Source organism: Vipera berus (assembly GCF_964194415.1).
Source record: "Vipera berus genome assembly, chromosome: 7".
Lineage (NCBI taxonomy): Eukaryota > Metazoa > Chordata > Lepidosauria > Squamata > Viperidae > Vipera > Vipera berus.
This window is the reverse complement of record NC_138209.1, coordinates 79,582,506-79,598,910: the sequence shown is the minus strand read 5'-3', so window position 1 is coordinate 79,598,910 and position 16,405 is coordinate 79,582,506. Positions and strand designations below refer to the sequence as shown.

The 16,405-nt window shown below is 46.0% G+C and overlaps 1 protein-coding gene across 2 annotated transcripts in view; it reads right to left on the bottom strand.

Moving 5' to 3' along the window:
* KCNIP4 (potassium voltage-gated channel interacting protein 4) overlaps nt 1-11,710 on the bottom strand; it is a gene marked incomplete at its 5' end in the record, with an annotated part of 258,129 nt that extends 246,419 nt beyond the window's left edge. For both annotated transcript variants that reach the window (XM_081332490.1, XM_081332492.1), the window contains one exon: nt 11,650-11,710. In XM_081332490.1, the coding sequence (XP_081188616.1) occupies nt 11,650-11,710 (61 nt within the window). The remainder of the gene's footprint in view (nt 1-11,649) is intronic.
* Between the last annotated feature and the right edge of the window lie 4,695 nt (nt 11,711-16,405).

The window sequence follows — 16,405 nt, the reverse complement described above, 5'->3', positions numbered from 1 at the left end:
TTTTGAGTAATTTTAAGTATGGCCTCCTTGTCCAGCTTTACGCTACAACTAGCCAAAATGGCAAGGATTTAAGGCAAAACATTCCTGCCGTTTTGCTCAACTCTCTATAGCTGGTCATGACTGGGGGGAGGGGAAGGAAAGATTTGGGGGAAAAAAGTGCAAGTTCTCATAAAAGCTGAAACGGGGTGAGATCCAGAGATTTCTGTGTCAATCTGACGCCCGGCATTTAGAAATGGGCAGGTCTAGGGGGAAAAACTTTACTGTAGATTAATTATAATGGCTAATTATAGGGCTGGAGTAAACTAAACTGTCTGCAAAAACATTTACAAAATCGCTACACTTGTTGGTATTCAAACCAAGCACTTCTCTTTTTTTGGAGGTGGGGGGTGTTACATAAAGTGGAGGCCAAGAAGAAATAATAGAAAGAGAGAAGTAGTGAAATTTTTTTCCCCATTTTTGTTCATTCCATGTAAGACCCATAACCACACATCACCTGTCAAGTCAGCCCTTTGCACACCCGGCACTCACACTTTTCCTGTTTTCCAGGTAATAAGAAGGTAAGTCACCGTTTCTTCTACCTCTCAAGGCTTCCCAGAATCCAAGGAAGGATTCTGTCCTAATCCTAATTCTGTTCAACGTTTCCAGTTTTCCATATCGTTCAGGACAATTTTTCTCTCTGCCGTTTCAGATTGGATACCCAGTCACATACTAGTAATTGAGATTTTTTTTTAAAAAAAGTGCAAAGAAGAGCAACTAAGACGATTAAAGGCCAGGAGTCTAAAACATATGAAGAACGGTTGCAGGATTTGGGTTTGGCCAGTCTAGAGAAAAGAAGAACTAGCCGTGTTCCAGTATTTGAGGGACTGCCACAAAGAAGAGGGGGGGGTCAACCTGTTTTCCAAAGCACCAGAAGGCAAGATAAGAAGGAACAGATGGAAACTAATCAAGGAGAGAAGCAACTTGGAATTAAGGAAAACAATTAAACTGTGGAACAGCTTTACCTTCACAAGTTGTGGGTGCTTCATCACTGGAGGTTTTTAAGAAGAGACTGGACAGTCACTTGTCTGAATTGGAATATGATCTCCTGCTGGAGCAGCGGGCTGGACCAGAAGACCTCCAAGGTCCCTTCCAGCAATATTCTGCTTTATTGATCGACACAATGGGCAGCTCCAGGACAAGTGGAGAGGACAACGCGTCCACGGTGCCTGCTAAAATACTGATGCCTCCATTTTAGCAAGAAAATTAAGGTTCACCATAAAGTACCTATTTAAAGTAGATTTGAAGAGTTTATCTGCTTTTAAAGCCTAACATTTTCCCCCACCAGGATACTAAGAAGCGGTTGAGTTTTTCATTGATTATGAATACAGGTTTTGCAAAAAGCTGAATTAGTTCTTAAGCTCAGACTTCAGACAAGCTCTATAAAGTGCCATAGGCACAATCAGCGACAAGAAAGTTCACACGGAAGAGTATCTTTTAATTGTCAAAAATAAACTATTAAAACTGCTCGGTTATGGATTGAAACAGAGGGATGTTCTGGATTTACTCAGGATGCCCCCTTTCTGCAAAGAGGAAAATTTCTGCACAAACGATGGAATAGGGCGGCGAAACTGTTTTTCTTAAATCAGTCATTGAAATAATTGTTCTGTTAAAAGAGAATTGGAAAGAATTTTGAATGAGAACGCTCCAAACACTATTGAAATCAGGACTTTTCTACACTCCTGGAGGCAGTTGGTGGGAAGGCCCAGTGGAGAAAACCCGGCTATTAAACCTGCTCAGCAGAGAAAAACCAACTAGCAAACCTGCCCAGCTCAGAAAAGCCGGCTATTAGGCCAGCTCAGCAGAGGAAAAATAGCTGAACGCGGAAGAGACACCCAAGGGGAGCAACGGCCGGAGGCAACTGGGGGCAATTAGAAAGACCGGCTGAGCACAGGAAGGCAGGCAGAAGAGCAAGGCAGAGAGAGCAATAAGGAGCAAATTAAGAAAAAGAAGGATTGGGATGAATTTTTAGGCAGAGAACAGAAAGCAAAAAGCAAAATCCCTTGTTGAGCAGAAAACAGCCTTTCCCTTCGTTAAATTGCCCTAACATTAACTTAGTAGGGACACGGTGGCTCAGTGGGTTAGGATGCTGAGCTTGTCGATCAGAAGGTCGGCAGTTTGGCAGGTCGAATCCCGAGTGCCGCGTAGCAGAGTGAGCGCCTGTTACTCGTCACAGCTTCTGCCAACCTAGCAGTTCGAAAGCACGTAAAAATGCAAGTAGAAAAATAGGGACCACTACGGTGGGAAGGTAACAGCGTTCCGTGCGCCTTTGGCCTCTAGTCATGCCGGCCACATGACCGCGGAGACGTCCTCGGACAAGCGCTGGCTCTTCGGCTTTGAAACGGAGATGAGCACCGGCCCCTAGAGTCGGAAACGACTAGCACGCGTGTGCGGGGGAACTGCAATTTTTTCCCATTAAAACCAAAGGGCATACTGCCACATATTTTTACCTATGCCTAAGTAACAAGGCAAAAAAACAACAACAGCAACAAGCACAGACCGGCAGAAAAAAAGATAGAAAAAAGTAAGCACAATTTCCTAAAATAGAGAAGCCAGAAATAAGGCTAGCAGCAAAGCATGACCACCAACTAAAAGGGAGGGATGATCACTGGAGATTTACAAGAAGAGGCTGGACAGTCACTTGACTGAGATGGTATAAGTTCTCCTGCTTGAGCGGGGGGCTGGACTAGAAGACCTCCAATTTATTATTATTATTATTATTATTATTATTATTATTGTTGTTGTTGTTGTTGTTGTTGTTGTTGTTGTTGTTGTTGTTTGTTGTTGTTGTTGTTGTTGTTATTATTATTATTATTATTATTATTATTATTATTATTATTATTATTATTATTATTATTTCGTTTTGAGGCGAAATAAAAGGTCACGTAAGGATCGCAAGGGCAGAGCCCGTTCAAAAGAAGACGTATTTTGCACATCTGTAGTTACACTCAAAAGCTGATAGCACCCAAAACAACAATCCCGTTGCTGAAGATACGTTTAAAGTTGCCCGTCCAGGGTTGTATCATAACTGCTTTCACTAGACTCCAAGCTTGAAACAGCCACCATCCTCCATAGATTGTCATATTCCGAACTCCGAACGTGAAGATCCTTTAAGCAGAGATTGATCGTGTGATATGCATTGAATGGCTCCCCTCCTTCGAGTAACAGGCAAGAATCTGGGGATCGAAGAAACAACTGGGAACTTTTTTATTTTCTCCCCCATGTTTCCTTATTCAGTTGGTTGGCTGATATTTGAGTGAGGACGAAATAAAGAAGGAAGAAGCAGCAGGCACCGTTTCCCCTTTTTGTGTGTGTGTGTTTCTGTGTTTTTCATATTCGTGCTTTTTTTTTTTAGGCTGGGTAGGAATCCTCCAGCTTGAACCAACAAACGAAGGCTGCTCGGTCTTCTTCGCAACCTCAGCCAGGGCAGGAAGAAGACTCTAAAGCTGGGAGCTGGTTCTGATTATTTTTTTTTAGGTATGGGGGGGGGAAAGCAGCACAGAAATAGCCCCCGCAGCCAGAAGCTGCTATTTGCTCGGGGAGCTGTAAACCTATCTCTGCCGTTTTGCTGACCTCTGCTGTTGCACTGATTGCAAAAAAAAACAAAACACGTAATGCATCGATTTCATCTAGAGAATATGCAGAAGAGATTGTGTGTCTCTGTGTGTGTGCGTGTGTTTTCTTTTCGTCCAATAGCCTCATTGTTGAGTCTGGAGAAGAAGAAGAAAAAAAGCTGCCTGCTTGCCATTTATGGCTTCTGCACTCTTCAATTCCTGACGAAAATATTGGGCAGAGGTCAGAATAAAGCTGGAAGGGACCTTGGAGGTCTTCTAGTCAACCTTCTGCTCGAGCAAGAGACCCTATATGTACTATTCCTGACAAGTGGCTGTCCAGCCTGTTCTTAAAAGCCTCCAGTGATGAAGCCCACACAACTTCTGGTGGCAAGCAGTTCCACTGGTTAATTGCCCTCACTGTATAAAGCCATGAATTCCCCTCATCTGCGTTTGAATAGCTTCCTGTCTGCTTCTTACACCATGGCCGTCTCGATTCTTGTGGACAGTGAACATACTACCATAACTTAGGATGAAGAACTGCTGGTCTACTTTCCCAGTCACAAAACACTGGCTTGTGAGCCTGACCCCCCACAAACCATCACCCACAAAGGGCAGTGTGGTGCTTTCCTCACCATGCTTGCTCCATTTACCAGAGAGAGAGAAAGTATGAAATCTACTGGATCCCCTGCACGGATTGCCGCAGTGACTAGGTAGGGAAGACGGAGGAAGACCAACCACCAGATTGCAAGAACACAAGAGACTGGTCAGATAAGGAGACCTGAACTCATTGGTACCTTCACATTGCAATGAACAAGGACATACATATATACAGTACAATTTCACAGCTACTAAGATTGTTGGCGGAGCAGGTACAAAAACAGCCAGGGAAATTATTGAAGCCTGGAAATGAGACTCTTGTCAGTCAACAGGAGTGCTGATTTATCACCAGCTTATCAGGTACTTGGGAGCCAAGGACTATTGGGAGCCAATAGCCAGCCATGAACTCAACAATCAACAACTAAAAAGCCACACACAACCAGGCACCGCATAAATACAATGCACAGAATAGCCAAAGCATAAACTCTGCTAGAGAGAGGTTCTCTGAGGATGGGCTCCAGAACGAGTCCAAAAAAGCTTGGAAGACTAAAGCTCTGTTCCTGGCGTTCCTGCAACATTATCCAGGGACACATAGATTGGCTTTCATACATGTCGAATCCATGACTCTGGCTTCCAGAACTAAGCCAGCATTTTTCCTTCTGCCCCTTATACTAAAGAGAGCATCCGTAGCTTCCTGGAGATGACGTGGACCCATGTCCTGAATGCTTGTTGGGATGCAACATAATCTTAATCTGGTTTTCAGGCACCCAAGTAACAGGTGATCAGGCAGACGGGATGACTGGCTGTAAAGCCCCATAAGTCGGACCCCGGTTGTCCCACACCCGATCGGCCATATTAAGCTACTGAATTTATATTTCCTGGGATGGAGAGAGAAGGGAACAGACTTCAACATCCTGCCTGCCTTTGACGGCACGTAGGTGCATTTAGCATAAATGGAGAAGCTGAGATGTGTGACGTTTCCTTTGCTCTCAGCCCTTTGAGCCAGGACAGGACAAGAAAGAAGACAGGAAGGTTTTTCAGAAACGCTACTTTACTGCTGCTGGGCATAATGGCAGAATCTTGGAAGCCAGCCAGAGAATCCTTCTGCCCCCTCTTATACCAAAGAGAATCAAGGTGGAGTTATTTTGAGTTTCTTTCTCACGCCTTCTCCTTTTCCAGGACTGAGTCATTATTTACTTTCTCTTGCTGTCTCTTTTCTCAGCAAGGCTATTGCCGCACTTGGCAGTTTGCAAAAATGTGTTCTGATGCTGGAGGTTTGCTCCTGGAGTAAGGGAGACCTTGGCAGAAGAACTGGGGGGCAGGGGGCAGTAACCCACCCAGTTGCACCTTCTCTGCAGTCATTCGCCCTTCACGGTCCAAAGTTCTGCACTATCCAGCAAAATCACCATCGCAATTATTTTCCAAAACGCCAGACGGCGGGACAAGAAGCAACGGATGGAAACTAATCAAAGAGCTAAGCAACCTGGAACTAAGGAGAAACTTCCTGACGGTGAGAACAATTAAGCAGTGGAACTCCTTGCCTCTGGAAGTTGTGGGTGCTTCATCACTGGAGATCTTTAAGAAGAGACCAGACAGCCACTTTCTCTAGGTCTCCTACTTGAGCAGGGGGTTGGACTAGAAGACCTCCAAGGTCCCTTTCAGCTCTTTTCTGACAATCTCCTTCATTCTTCACATAGATGGAGGAGGCACAAGGCAGCCTTCCATAGGAGGTTTGTTCTTCAGTGGAAGAGCCTGTCTAGACTCGCGGTGGTGGGGAGACCACGACATCTGTTGCCACCACCCTCCTCCCGCTCCACTTTTACAAAACAGGCCCTTGGTCTAATGCTAAGAAATCCAGGGCCATTGGATTTACGCCGTTTAATCCTAGTAGCAAAATAATTTGACTCGTCCCAATCAGAAGCCAAGCACAATTCTCCCACTAGCGTCTCTGTCTTTGCATCTTCTCCCCTTCGGGGCTGCATCTGTAGGTTCGATGAGTAAGGATTGTTATTCATGGAGACGGCAAATAGGAAGAAGGCGTAGCTATTCTTTGTGGAGAAAATAGAACAGAAATTAATAGTAATCATGACAAAGGGGGAAAAAAGAAGCCTATCATTGTAATAGACAATTATTGTCTTTAAAGTAAATGTTAGAATACACGGCTGTGGGAAGAGGAGGGAAGGGAAGGGAAGGGAAGGGAAGAGGAGGGAAGGGAAGGGAAGGGAAGGGAAGGGAAGGGAAGGGAAGGGAAGGGAAGGAAAGGAAAGGAAAGGAAAGGAAAGGAAAGGAAAGGAAAGGAAAGGAAAGGAAAGGAAAGGAAAGGAAAGGAAAGGAAAGGAAAGGAAAGGAAAGGAGGAAGAGTTGTAGAACAACGATGGGTGGGGAAAGATAAATGAACTGCTGGTTTGCAAGGGAGAGGCTGCCGGAAGGGGAAACCTTGAAAGAGACGATGGGTAAAGAGTGAGATTTTGTGCAGAAGCAAATAATGCATCGTTCTGCCTCTCTCTCCAATTTCTACCATTTTGCTATTTATCCCAAAAGCCGTGATTGAACGATGAGTCGCCCCTCTCATCTAGGAATAAACCTGTACCTCCCTTCCACCCAGCTATTACAGGTGTACTAAGGACTCCGATGTTATTGAGAAAGACGCAGCCCTGTTGAAGCTCAGCTGTAGAAGTGGATCTCGAAGGAGAATTTGGAGTCAGAAAAATACAAAAAAAATATATGTTGGATTCAGGCATGGTTAGAGAAAATCAATTTGGCACCGGATACCAGGAAAAATGGCGACTCCTGTTTCCTGCAGATGGGAAGCAATGTGAGTTCGGTTCTTCTCTCGCCTGAGTTTTTGTGATGGGCTATGGAGAGTTTCTCCTGGGAGCAACCTTGACATTAAGGCCTACAGTTGATCCACCTGAAGTCTAAAGTGAGTAAACTGCATGCGTGGCTTGCATAAACTAATCCAAAAATATTATAAGTAAACCAGCCTTAAATCTTCAGGACTTTCCATTGCCCATAGGCTAGCCACCTGCCTTAACTGACTCTCTGTGTTTTATTTGGGAAATAAAAGAAGTTTCTCCTTTAATGGACATATATTACACTTCTGAACAAAATTATAAAGCGAAACATATCCAAGAGAGACTTCCACTGATAGTCCTCAACTTACAACTACTTGAACCATTAGAAACCATTTGAAGTTACAGCGGCACTGAAAAAGGTGAATTATGACCGTTTTTCACACTTGCCGTACCCCCCACCGTCATGTGATCCAAACTTAGATGCTTGGCATCCGTTTCATATTTATGGTGGTTGCTGTGTTACTGACTTGACAGCTGCAGTGATCCACTTACCGGCTGAAACAGCAAAGGTCATAAAATGAAGCAAAACTCACTTAACAACTCTCTTGCTTAGGAACAGAAATTTGAAGCTCAGCTGTGGTCACGTCAAAGACCAGCTGTATAGCTGCCCTGGGTACAAATCACGGACAAACAAACAAGCTTGGAAAACAGTCCAGCCAATTCTGGTTGCCTAGCATTTAAAAGCATATAAGCCTGGTTATGTTCACATGTTCAGTTCTTCCCTGAATTCTAGTCAGCTAAAATATAACATGCAATGTTACCTTAAAGCAGGGGTCTTCAAACTTGGCCCTTTGATGACTTATGGACTTCAACTCCCAGAATTCCTTGTGTGCCTGGCTGAGGAATTCTGGGAGTTGAAGTCCACAAGTCATCAAAGGGCCAAGTTTGAAGACTCCTGCCTTAAAATGTGGCACTAGGAACCAATCCCTATTTCTCCATAAACTATGCTTTCTTCCCCAAGATAATGTATATAGAGAAACAAAACTATCATTGCCTATGAAATTCATTTTAATATTTCATTCTCCGACTATATACATGTGCTTCTGACACAGAGTTTGTAAGATTCTGGAATACTTTTGAGTTGGTGACCATCTGTACTTGCAGGTCCTTAATCAGTGGGGACCTTCAACGTATCTGTCAAATATTTTAAATACATTTTAGCATCAAGTTCTGGATTCACACATTAAGAGAATTCCTCAGGAGAATTAAATTCTATTCTACTTGAAGAAGGGTATTATTACTGCTACAAGGTATTTGAACTATAACAGGATACTAATCATTGTATGTTGCTTATGAAAATGTTGAATAAAAATATATTCTTCATTTACAGTCGTGGAAAACAAGTTTTCAAACTCTAATACGCTCATATATTATGTATACACAGTACCAATATTCCTCTATGCTCCATCTTTGATATGAAATATATTATTTAAGCCAATTGGGAAAAAAAAATCCACCCCTCCCTGGCCAAAACCTCAGGAAAATAAGAAAAAAACAAATGATAAGAGACTCAAAAGATCCTCACACCATTGTACTGGCAATATATTTGGCACTACTTTTAAACAAATACGCCTTTGTTTCTTTTCTTTTTCTTCAAAATGCCTTTAAAGCTGAAAAAAAAATTGAAAAGGACATTGCAGTGGGGGAAAGTTGTGCGTGAGAAATGTGATTTGACACAATCACAGCATCTTTTTATTCCTTTGGAATTTTATGGGGGGGGGGAAGAGCCAAAGTTGTGAAACAGCTGTTCTTAGTTTTTTGTTTTTTTAAAGATTAAATGCTATCACAAAGATGGAAGAGGTGTTTAAGTAGCCCGGCCCGTAGAATTAGCTTTCAAAGCTTTCCACAAGGGTTAGGAAAAGATCCTAACATTTTGGGAATAGATTCAGGGTTGTCGCTTTGTGGAGAAGGAGACAAATGTGCCTGCCACCGGTGTTTGTGGGACCTCCAGATGCAATGAACATGGTCACCATTTCTTTCCTGGCTTGAACCAGCATCTCAATTTTCTAGCCCACCCAGCCCCGTTTGCATAGTTCATCACTGTGAAGGACATTAGCGATGGTAAAAAGTGACAAGTTAATCCAAGTTGGAAGCTTACGATAATTGGAAAATGTTAACTGAAAGCTACGTTTAGAGAACCAGTCTTTATATTTAGGAAGAGAGGCTGAACTTTTTTCTTGCACGATTCCAAAAAAACAGAAACTCAGAGAAACATATAAAATGTTATTGCTCAGTAGCATTTTGTGCTGAGAGATCAAAGGAAGGATGTAGCAACTCAGTTTATATAAGAGCGTTGTTTACAGCATATTACGTCACTATGCATGGATTGAACCCCAATGCAATCTTACACACACACACACACACATAAATTTGAAGCAGCATTCAAACAGGGCACATCTTAGGCTCATAGAAGCATTGGGTATCAATGTGGATCCTCTGGGGCTGCAATGGATTAAGGATTTCATCCATCTAGATCAAGTGTTTCTCAAACTCGGAAACTTTTTGCGCACTTCAGCTTACCAGAATTCCCCAGTCAACATGGCTGGCTGGGAAATAGTTGAGAGTTGAACTCTACCCACCTTAAGTTGCCAAGTCTGAAAAGACTAATCTAAATGTATCTCCTCTAATTTCCAAGGGCACTAATATGCTAGCAAGCTCTGCAAATCCTCAGATCCTTTTTTATACATTTCGAGGTGAGGGCCAATTGCCGCATCCTCCACATTGGCACCAAACAGAAAAATAACCACCTGCTTGCAAGCATTTTTGGGGGGTGGGGGTGGGGGGCAAAGCTTAATTCTTTCTGCAAGCTGTTGTAGTCCTGCCTGTGTAAGCAGCAGCGTGACTGCTTGTGCCTAAAGAGCCATTAGTCTTCTACAGCCCTCGTCTTCCTCAAAGGCCAAGGAACCTTCCAGAAAGAAAGATCAAAGGATGGGTTGCTTGGTCACCTTTTGCATGACCGAGATTCCTTTCCAGGAATTGCTGGTCCTTACTTCCTTCATCAATGTCTTCTTAAATCCATCCACGCCTTTTGGCATCCTCCGTCCTTCTGCCGGGGGTGAGTTTTGCATTTGCAAGAGAGTGTCTATCCTACCTTACAGAAATGTAACAAGCCTATTTTTTTTTCCCTCCGTGTGGAAGTCCAAACTGTGTCTTGCCACCCTCCCGGCAGTTGGGTGACAGTGAAGGGAGGCGGCACTCCCCGCTGAAACGATGGCCGAAGTGCCTCGTTGGAAAACAACAGTTGGGAACAGGGCTCATGGATGATAGCCTATTCTGAATCATACAACTGTATACCTATAATTGTACCGTTCTTCCTTTAATTTATGTCTTTTGTACATCTGCACGAAGTTTTCCACTGCGATTTTCTCGGATAGTGGAAATTACCCACGCAATAGCTAGAATATCAAATTACCAGGAGAAAAATTCACCGAAGAAGAGTTAAATGAAGTTCTCCTGCACTGGGTATAGCGCTTAATGACGCAGGTGGCTTGAGGTCGATCCACTAATTTCCCCATGATACAAGCAAGATACCGGCGTGCAGACAAGCAACAGGAAACTAAAAAAATAAAATAAAAAAAAATAACGCTCTAATCCCCAATTCGTTTATTTCAAGTCACGTTCTAGGGATTCGGTTGAAAATCAGGTCCTCGTTTCCCCCGTTCCTCGACGGGCTTTGAAGCTCAACGTTTGCTGTAAATTTAACCCCTCGGAGCCGGAAAGCGTCCCGTGCAACGCCTTCAAACTCAGCGGCAAACTTCTCCTTCCCGCCGGCCTAGCCGAAGACCCCCGGCCTGCCGCCCCTAAGTCGGGGGCTGCCCGGTTCCAGGCTCTCTTGGAGACCCCGGCTCGCCACGGCTCTCCGGGTGAAGTCCCCCCGCCTCCTCCTCCACTTTCTCCCCTCTCTTGGCGAGCCCTCCCAGCGAAGAAAAAGGCGCAGTATTTTCTGGGCTAAGCCGAGGGGTCTCCTCTGGAAGCAGCGGGCATCGCTTCAGGGGAGGCCAGCCCTCCCGGCACCCGGGCCGCGGGCTCGCTCACCGGGCCGTCCAGCCGAGGCTGCCGAGCTGAGCTTCCCGCCGCTAAGCGAGACCGCCTTTCCACGGAAAGCGAGAGACCCCCGGGTCGACCCCGGCCCCTCTCCGACGACGCGCACAGGCGCGCCCTCCTCTCCGCCCGTCGCAAGCGGGCCGCTCGGCTTTCCCCCCGGCGGAAAGCGGAGGCGACAGGGGAGAGGGTGGCGGGAGGAGTCCCCCCCCCACCGCCCACCGTCCCCGGCCTGGAGAAACCCCCCTCCCGGCGCCAGAAGCAGCCCGGCCAGCCAGAAAGCGGCTCCCGGCGGGGCTGGGCTGGGCTGGGCTGGGCTGGGCTGAGCGGCGCTCCGCTTCTCTCCGCAAGGCAAAAGTGCCCCCTCCCCACCCGGCCGTGTGGTTTCTTCCCCCCGGGATGCCCCTTCCACCCACCCCGAAAGAAGCCGGCCCGGAGGGCAGCGCGACCCCCGCTTCCGAAGGGAAGCGCGGCTGGCCGGCCCGGGCGTCAAGTTCGCTTAAAAGAGGGGAAAGCCAGACGGTACCAGCCAGTTTCGCCCCAGCCCCGGGCCGAAGCCCCCCTACCGCCGCCGGAGCCGGCTTCCTCCAGCTGCGCCGAGATGCTGGCCACTCTGCGGAAAGTCATGGCGGGCTCGGAACGGGCGCAGCGCTGCCTTCCCGGGCTGTGGCGGACGCTCAGCCTCCCGAGGCGGGCGAGGGGCCGGTCCGGCGCGCACCCCTCCCTCCCTCCCTCCCTCCCTCCCTCCCACCTGCTGCCGCCGCCGGAGCTTCGCGGGGACGCGCGCGGGGGGAGGGCGGAGGGCTCCGGAGAGCTGCGCGCACTGAGCCGGAGGAGGAGGAGGAGGAGGAGAAGGAGGAAGAGGAGAGCGACCGGCACCCTCCGGCCGGTCTCCGCTGGAGTCGCCTGGAAGGCGCGCGCGAGCCGTCCCCACGTTACGCCGCCTGCACGGGAAGGGCTCCTCCGCGGGCTGAGCGCTGGCCGGGAAGCCCAGGCTGAAGGGATCCGGGGGGGGGGGGGAAGGCGCAGCGGCGGTGTGCGCGCGTGTGTGCGCCGGGGGGGGGGGTACGGGATGATGCAAAGCGAAGAAAGGTTTGGGGAGGGGGGAAAGACGGCTGGCCCGGTCGAATCCCTCGCTCCCCCCACCCCCGACCCAGGGCCAGAGGCGGGACCCAGCTCCTGCAAACTTTCCCGACGGAAGGCGCTTTCACCGCGCCTTCCAGATGTTGGAAAACCGCTGGCGCCGAAGGAGGGAAAGGCGCGGCTCCCAACAGGTGCCCGCCTTGCGTTCCCTCTGCGAAGGTCCTGATGGCCGAGCCGCTCCGCCCCCCACCTTGAAACTCCAGCCGGCCCCGCGGGCACCAGCGCTCCCCAAGGGCACAGCAGCCCCAGGGCCGAAGGAGCCCGATCCGGCTCTTGGCAGGAATTCCCTCCACGGGAGATCCCGAGCCACAGCCGCTCCTCTCCCGTGGGGGTCTCCACCCCACCCCCATGGTTCCCTCCACCCGCCGCCGCCCTCCATAATTTCAAGCTTCTGCCCAGGTTGCCAACCACAGGTCTCCTCTGACCCCCCCTTCCTTTGGGAGGAGAAAAGGGGCATCAGAAATCCGCGCTCGCCATGCTCAGAAATGGCACCCTTCGTCTCTAGGTCGGTCAACCCATCCATTTTTTCCACCCTACTAAACCGTGGGCCCTCCATCACTGGAGGTTTTTAAGAAGAGGCAAGCCCAGGGGGGTAGGCAACCTTGGCTCTTTTGTGACTCATGGACTTCAACTCCCAGAATTCCTGAGCCAGCACGGCTCAGCTTGGAAACCTCTCCCTTTCCCCTCAGCGTGCCTGGCTCAGGAATTCTGGGAGTTGAAGTCCACGAGTCATAAAAGGGCCAAGGTTGCCCACCCCTGGGCTACACAGTCACTTGTCTGAGATGGTATGCCTGCTTGAGCAGTGGGCTGGACTAGAAGACCTCCAAGGTCCCTTCCAGCTTCTATTCTATTCTATTCTATTCTATTCTATTCTATTCTATTCTATTCTATTCTATTCTATTCTATTCTATTCTATTCTATTCTATTCTATTCTATTCTATTCTATTCTATTCTTCACTCTACTCTACTCCATTCTATTCTTCATTATTCTGTTCTGTTCTGTTCTATTCTATTCTATTCTATTCTATTCTATTCTATTCTATTCTATTCTATTCTATTCTATTCTATTCTATTCTATTCTATTCTATTCTATTCTATTCTTCACTCTACTCTACTCCATTCTATTCTTCATTATTCTGTTCTGTTCTATTCTATTCTATTCTATTCTATTCTATTCTATTCTATTCTATTCTATTCTATTCTATTCTATTCTATTCTATTCTATTCTTCACTCTACTCTACTCCATTCTATTCTTCATTATTCTGTTCTGTTCTGTTCTATTCTATTCTATTCTATTCTATTCTATTCTATTCTATTCTATTCTATTCTATTCTATTCTATTCTATTCTATTCTTCACTCTACTCTACTCCATTCTATTCTTCATTATTCTGTTCTGTTCTATTCTATTCTATTCTATTCTATTCTATTCTATTCTATTCTATTCTATTCTATTCTATCCTATCCTATCCTATCCTATCCTATCCTATCCTATCCTATCCTAATTGCTATTGCTATTGCTATTCCTATTGCTATTCCTATTCCTATTCCATCTATTCCTATTGGGCAATTCACTGCATGACTCAACTTCAGTCACTTTTCTTGGAAGAGACCTGGTTGCCCAAGCTGAATCCCTTGGTTTCTGCCATGTCACAATTTACTGGTTCTAGTTTCAGGAGGTCTCCCTGGAGTCAACCAAAACAGAACAATGTCTCCATTTACGGAAGAGATGCCCTCCTCACAAAGGATCCGTCAGTCACGGATGCTTCTTTGTGGAAGAAGAAGAGTGGACAGGCGGGGAATAAAAAGCATGGCACATTCATGCAGACTCACGAATCCAGCTTTTTAGGATTGTCGCAAGAGAGCTGCGCAACATTCCTTCATCTGGAGGTTCTAGAGAACTCTAGAGAACTCTAGAACATGCCTCTTTCTGCAACATGCCAAACTTATTATGTCCAGTGGTTTCAAGAAGTAAATCCTCCAAACTGGAAGCGATTCAAGAAATTTCAAATAATTGATTCAGAATAGAGCTGGAAGGGATCCTGGAGGTCTTCTAGTCCACCCCCCTGCTCAGGCAGGAGACCCTAGACCATTTCAGCCCAGTGGTTGTCCAGTCTCTTCTTGAAAACCTCCAGTGATGGAGCGCCCACAACTTCTAGAGGCGAGGCATTCCACTGGTCAGCTGTCCTCCCTGTTAGGAAGTTTATATACAGCATCCCAGAAAAATCAGGACTTGTTTGTGGTTAGATCAACCCTCTGGAACATTTAAAATCACTTGTAGTTCTCAAGATCTACTTCAGAAACCACCAAGCCAAGGATGTCTGTAGCTATGATCCAGAAGGTGACTACCATGGTGCTAACAACGCTATGCCCGGTTGTTGTTGTTTTATGTCCATTCGAGCTTTGCATTTTTTGGACCACAATTTGCAGACTACACTGCACAGAAGCACCCACAGCAATGGCGGAGTCCAAAAAATTTAGCCCGGTCTGAAGAAAAACTAACATTTGGCACAATCCTACTTTGTACATTGTTATACAATGATTTAACCTTTGTTTATTGACCAAACTGCAGTTGGTTAGTTTCACAAATGGTGAACAATAAACCATGGTGCTAGCATTCCCACAAAATGCAAACAAAAATTAAACAATTAAATTAAAAAAATAAATTGAGAGGAAACAGCACTCCTTACTAGCACTGATGATGTTTTCTAGTTTGGGTAATGAAACGTTTGCAATAAAAGCACCAAGCTCAGAGAGCACCAAGGACGCCTTAAAAATTAAACAAACCATGGTTTAGTGCAATAAACAGAGTGCATGGCTTTTAAATCTAGTTTTATATTATACTTCTATTAAATTCATACACACATTACAAACCAGTTTATAAATAACCACTATAGTTGCATTCTTTCATGATGCTGTCTCAGTGCCAAGCAAACCACATTTCGATTTAATCTAATATGTAGGCTTAGTGCAAGCCTTACTCGGTGTTACTTGCTAGATTTCATCTTACCTGTGCTCTACTGTTAATGCAGCTGCAAGGCTTCCAAACACACCTTTGAAACTCTATGGTTTAATGGTTATTAAACAATTTGTGTTTGCACTGTAGCGTCAATAACACTCCCGCCCACTGTAACGGTCTGTCTGATTTTTTAAAAGCGTGTTCAGTGTAACGCACTCACAAGGAAGCCGAGGAAATAAACAAGGAGGCGCCGGTGTCACGTCAGCTTCAGAAAACAGATCAGCCAGGAACAGCCACCTAAACAAAACCAGAGGCCTCCATTGAGAGGGAAGGAGAACAAATGACAGTAAAAAGTAGCACACCCTTCAATACGATAATCTGCTGAAATTACAGTGGTAGCTTGGTACTTGTCTATGCAGATTCTCAGTCATCCAGTCCTGATTGTTCCAAAGGTGCTTTTTCAATAAGTGGAATTTTCCTCCTATGGGATTTTCCCATGTATTTTACCAGGAAACGTAGATAGGGCAGCCTAGAAAAGTCAGCGCCCTCCTAACCATAGCCAAGCACTCCAAATTTGTTGGTGATGTCCATTTTGCTCTTTGAGTTCATGGTGACCTAACCCTAACCCTAAGTGGAATTTTCATCCAATGGGATTTTCCCATGTATTTTACCAGGAAGGATAGATAGGGCAGGCTAGAAAAGTCAGTGCCCTCCTAACCATACCCAAGCACTCCGAATTTGTTGGCGATGTCCATTTTGCTCTATGAGTTCATGGTGACCAAACCCTAACCCTAAGTAGAATTTTGCTCCAATGGGATTTTCCCATGTATTTTCCCAGGAAACGTAGATAGGGCAGCCTAGAAAGGTCAGTGCCCTCCTAACCATACCCAAGCACTCTGAATTTGTTGGTGATGTCCATTTTCCTGTATGGGTTCATGGTGAATAATCCTATGTAGGTTTATGCTCAGTCTAACGTCTGTTGGCTTTGTATGAGCAAGTGTGTAGTACTGTTGGCAACAATATAATTGTAGTTTACTATAGCCTTTTTCTGGGATGTTTTTCAACTTCACAGGCTACAATTGCAATTTCCTGGAGGAATCTGTCCCAAGTTATATCCAGGAACAACTGTGAGTCCAAATCTGGATCAGATCACCCCAGGGCTTCCATCTGCTGTTTTGGCCATCGGTCTTAGGCAAATTGAATTTTATTTCTGAATAAACT